Source organism: Copadichromis virginalis, linkage group LG18 (assembly GCF_057382275.1).
Source record: "Copadichromis virginalis isolate Kocher_CV1m ecotype Utaka linkage group LG18, C_Virginalis_male_GT1.1, whole genome shotgun sequence".
Taxonomy (NCBI): domain Eukaryota; kingdom Metazoa; phylum Chordata; class Actinopteri; order Cichliformes; family Cichlidae; genus Copadichromis; species Copadichromis virginalis.
Window position 1 is genome coordinate 18,494,751 of NC_140635.1, and position 4,070 is coordinate 18,498,820.

General features: G+C 41.6%; 1 protein-coding gene across 1 annotated transcript; it reads right to left on the bottom strand.

Moving 5' to 3' along the window:
- Window positions 1-1,321: 1,321 nt before the first annotated feature.
- Window positions 1,322-3,449, bottom strand: foxc1a (forkhead box C1a). The gene has a single exon (XM_085438709.1). The coding sequence runs from the start codon at window positions 3,224-3,226 to the stop codon at window positions 1,808-1,810; it is 1,419 nt and encodes a 472-aa protein (XP_085294835.1). The 5' UTR covers window positions 3,227-3,449; the 3' UTR covers window positions 1,322-1,807.
- Between the last annotated feature and the right edge of the window lie 621 nt (window positions 3,450-4,070).

The window sequence follows — 4,070 nt, forward strand, 5'->3', positions numbered from 1 at the left end:
CAGTGGGAAACTATTTTATAGAAATCCTCTAAATTATCCTCAAAAAGTAAGTAAAACGGCGTTAACAGAAACTCGAGTAGAAAATCTGTACTGTAGCTTATTACAAGTTATTTGCCAGCTAAAGGCTATCATTCCTGTTTCATTAAACCATATATATATATATATATATATATATATATATGGTGAGATGCCTTTATTATTATTATTATTATTATTATTGTTGTTGTTGTTATTATTGTTGTTGTTATGCAAACTGTAGATCTTTATCAAGGCTATTTCATAAAAGGCTACTAAAGTAGAAAAATATTTAAAATAAATTTGTCTGCATTTAATAAATATAACTCGCAATAAATTATAAAGTCAAATAAGATAAAATGACGCTTTAATCATAAATTAGAGCAGTGGGATACCTTTTTTTTTTACCTTTTTAAAGGAAATTCGTGAGCTGCATTTTAACGCGACTCTTACCATTAATCCTACTAAGGAAAAACAAAACTTATGCTATTAATAAATATATATTTACATCACCTTTCAACAAGGACTACAGTAAAACCTCAATTGGACTAACTTCTACTTATTTGTCTTTAGTTAAATACCAACAACCTTTTTAAAATAGCGGTTTACATATATTGAAAAAAAAAACCGTGACGGTTATGTTTGTCAGCGTCACGTCAGACTAGTCAGAACTCAGACATCAAAACTGAAGTGACAACGGGACTATCTTTGGCATGTGCGGTATGATATTAAGTAAGCGCTGGTATGCGCCAGTAAACACACAATGCAGTCCAAAACAAAGTTGTGCTGTGTGCAGGCTCTTTCCAGGCGCTCTGACTAAAGATCGTTTTGAGTTCTAATCATCTGTTATAAAACTCAACGCCTCTTGCTTGAGATTGAAATATATATATATATATATATATATATATATATATATATATATATATATATATATATATATATATATGTTGTATGAAGTACGAACAAGAAACAGTACATCCTAATATTTTTCATAATTTCTACATCTCTCATGAAGAAGATATAAGGCGACCTCCAGGGAAGTTTTACTTTTATGTGTAAATAAGGTCGTGTCCTTGCAGCAGATCACAGTACGAATATATTTAATTGTCTTTAAATTATTTGGGAAACAAAACACACACACACACACACGCACACACACACGCACACACACACACGCACACACACACGCACACACACACAATTAAATGAATTAAATCCGAGGGGTCACTTCACTAAACTAACAGCTCGGGTGTAAAATATCGCGAGCCTGTTTTCAAGTCTGCAAGAAATGAGGCGTAACTTTAACTCTCATAAAATGACAATTTATTAAACAAACAAACAAATCCTTCAGAATATTTTTTCAACAAATGAAGATTCTTTGAAATAGTACGGCGATATACACGTTCCTTTTTCTTACTTTTATAATGGAACAATTGTTTAGGACACTTAAGGCAGTTCAATTTAGAAACACTTTTTTGGTGTTTGGTCCATAATATCCGGCTACAGTTTAGAAATAAATTACTATATGCATTTTACACGTCCATGAAAAGTGACATATATTTAACACATCACATAAAGCCACAAAAGCAAAGGGAGACTTACGTGTTATTTGCAGTAACACTGTTCTTTAGAAAGATCAAGTCTTTTTTTTGTTTTCTTTTCTGTTTCATATTAGTCCATGTGGGAGTGAGGGAGGTAAGGAAGGGCAACAACGCTGGATTTAACTGAACGAGTTCAAACACCGTGAGGGGGAAATACTGACCCTGTTTTTGGGCTGTTTTTGTTTTGTTGGTCAGAACTTGCTGCAGTCGTACACGAATGCTCCCGATGTGCGATAGATGGACTGGCTTGGTGGGAATGACATCTGACAGCTGCTATTCCCATTCACAGGTGAATTATTCAAGCCAATTCTTTGGGATTCAAACATCTCTCTGACCGCATGGAAGTTCTGCTGTTGTGCTGGGTAAGCTGCACCCAGATGGCCCAGGTCCCCGGCCTGGTTGAGGTACCATGAGGTCAGCCTTCCTTGGTGGGGATGGTGGCTTTCCTGCCCAGAGTTTAGATTACCGTGGGTCAGGGAGGATGAGGTGGTTGTGACTGAGTAATCTGGCAACGTTTCGTCCACGGTGGTGCTCGGTGCCAAATGGCTAGATCTGTCCCCAGCGTAAAGGCTCATGGCTTGCATGTTACAATGATAAGTTGCATTGGAGGTAGTGGAGATGGAGTTTTGGTTACAGGGTGAACTATAGACAGATGTCTGACTTGGAGAATAGTTTAAGGACAAAGACGGTGTTATACCTGTCCTGGAGGAGGCGGTGAGGCTGGAGTTGAGCTCAGTGGCCCCTTGTGGAGATCCCCGGAGGGAGGTCATGATATTGTCTACGCTGAAGCCCTGCGTCGAGGCCTGGCCGTGATGTTGGTGGTGCTCGGTACTGTCCATACCAATGGACCTATTGGAGGGGATGCTGTGGGGGCTCCCGCTGGACATGCTGCTACTGTCTGGACTCTCGATTTTGCGAACGGAGCTCAAGGAAGGCGACTCGGCCTGTGGTGGCGTGACCGCCCCGTTCTCGGTTTTTATATCCTGGATCCTCACAGGCTGGGAGCCCTGCACCGGCTGCTCCTGCTCCCGGCCCTGTTGCCTCGGCGGTATCTCCTTCTGCAGCCGCTCTTCTTTCTCTTTTAGTGCGTCCTTCTTTTTGAAACGCCGTCTCCTTCTCAAGAAGCTCCCGTTCTCAAACATGTTGTAAGAGTCTGGGTCCAAGGTCCAGTAGCTGCCTTTACCGGGCTTTTTATCATCACGGGGCACTTTAACAAAACACTCATTCAGAGACAGATTGTGTCTGATACTGTTCTGCCAGCCCTGCTTGTTGTCTCGGTAAAATGGAAACCTTTCCATGATAAACTGGTAAATCCCATTCAGGGTCACCTTTTTGTCAGGCGAGTTTTGGATAGCCATAGTGATGAGCGCAATGTAACTGTAAGGGGGTTTGACCATATCCTTGGGCTGAGGCTGGGGTGTGTAGGGTCCATACGCCCGGGCCATGCTGGCAGGGTACTGGTCATGAGCCGCGTGAGAGTACATGTTCATAGGTGCTGGCATCCCCGTGTATCCCCCAGTGGTTGCGGCCCGATAGTAGCTCGGGTCGCTGCTGATGTACGGCACGACGCCCAGTGAGTTGGGACTGGAGACGGAGTAGCGAGCCTGCATGTCTTCACTTTGATCCGGCCAAAATAACGCTCCAAAAAACGCAGAATGAGTGCTCCTCTTCTAACTCCTTTGGAGATAGTGGCGCTCAAATCACAAGACTTCGTTCCTCACTTAAAAAAAAAAGCAAAAGAGGGAAAAGTCTTAACCGCAGTGCAACTTGTTGTGTTTAAGCTGTCCCCATCCTTGTGTCCCAATGAAACGCACACTGAAAAACTTCTGAACTTCGGACATCCGTCACTACAGAGGACTTTTGCGCAGTTAAATTCTTTCCTCCTTTTTTGCTGCCAGGGAAGCTCCGCCTACAAAAGCGCAGGAGCTGTCCAATGGGATGTCCGGGCGTGCAAAGGGAGCAGAAAGCTGCTGGCCAAACTCAGGGATTTTAGAAAGACAAAAAAAAAAAGAAAAAAAAAAAAGAAAGAAACCTAGGAGGTGTAGCTAACTCCCAGTCCGCTCCAGCCAAAGCTTCGGACACGACAGAGCAACATGTACACAGTCAGCTCATGGAGTTCATTTCCCCGCACTCTGTGTTAAGATCAGACATGGTCTACAAGACATTTAATTAAGCTGAAATGGCACAAACATGGTATTTATATTTCAAATGTAGAAGTGCAGTAACTGTCCGCTATTTTCAGTGCCAAAATATTTCTGATCCCTTTAAAACAATCACATTGTATTTAATTTACATTTTCTCCTACGGTCATTGCTCTGAAAAATAAATTATTTCATTGCAATATTTCCTTTTTGTTTTTGCAGAAAAGGCGCTGACACCAGCGAACCAAATGGTGCAATTTAACATCTTTAAAGTGCATTTGATTGGTTAAAAACATTCAACACCAGCAGTAGG

What these genes read in the sequence shown, in the direction of transcription:
- foxc1a (XM_085438709.1), bottom strand. Translation starts at nt 3,226, where the DNA reads ATGCAGGCTCGCTACTCCGTCTCCAGTCCCAACTCACTGGGCGTCGTG.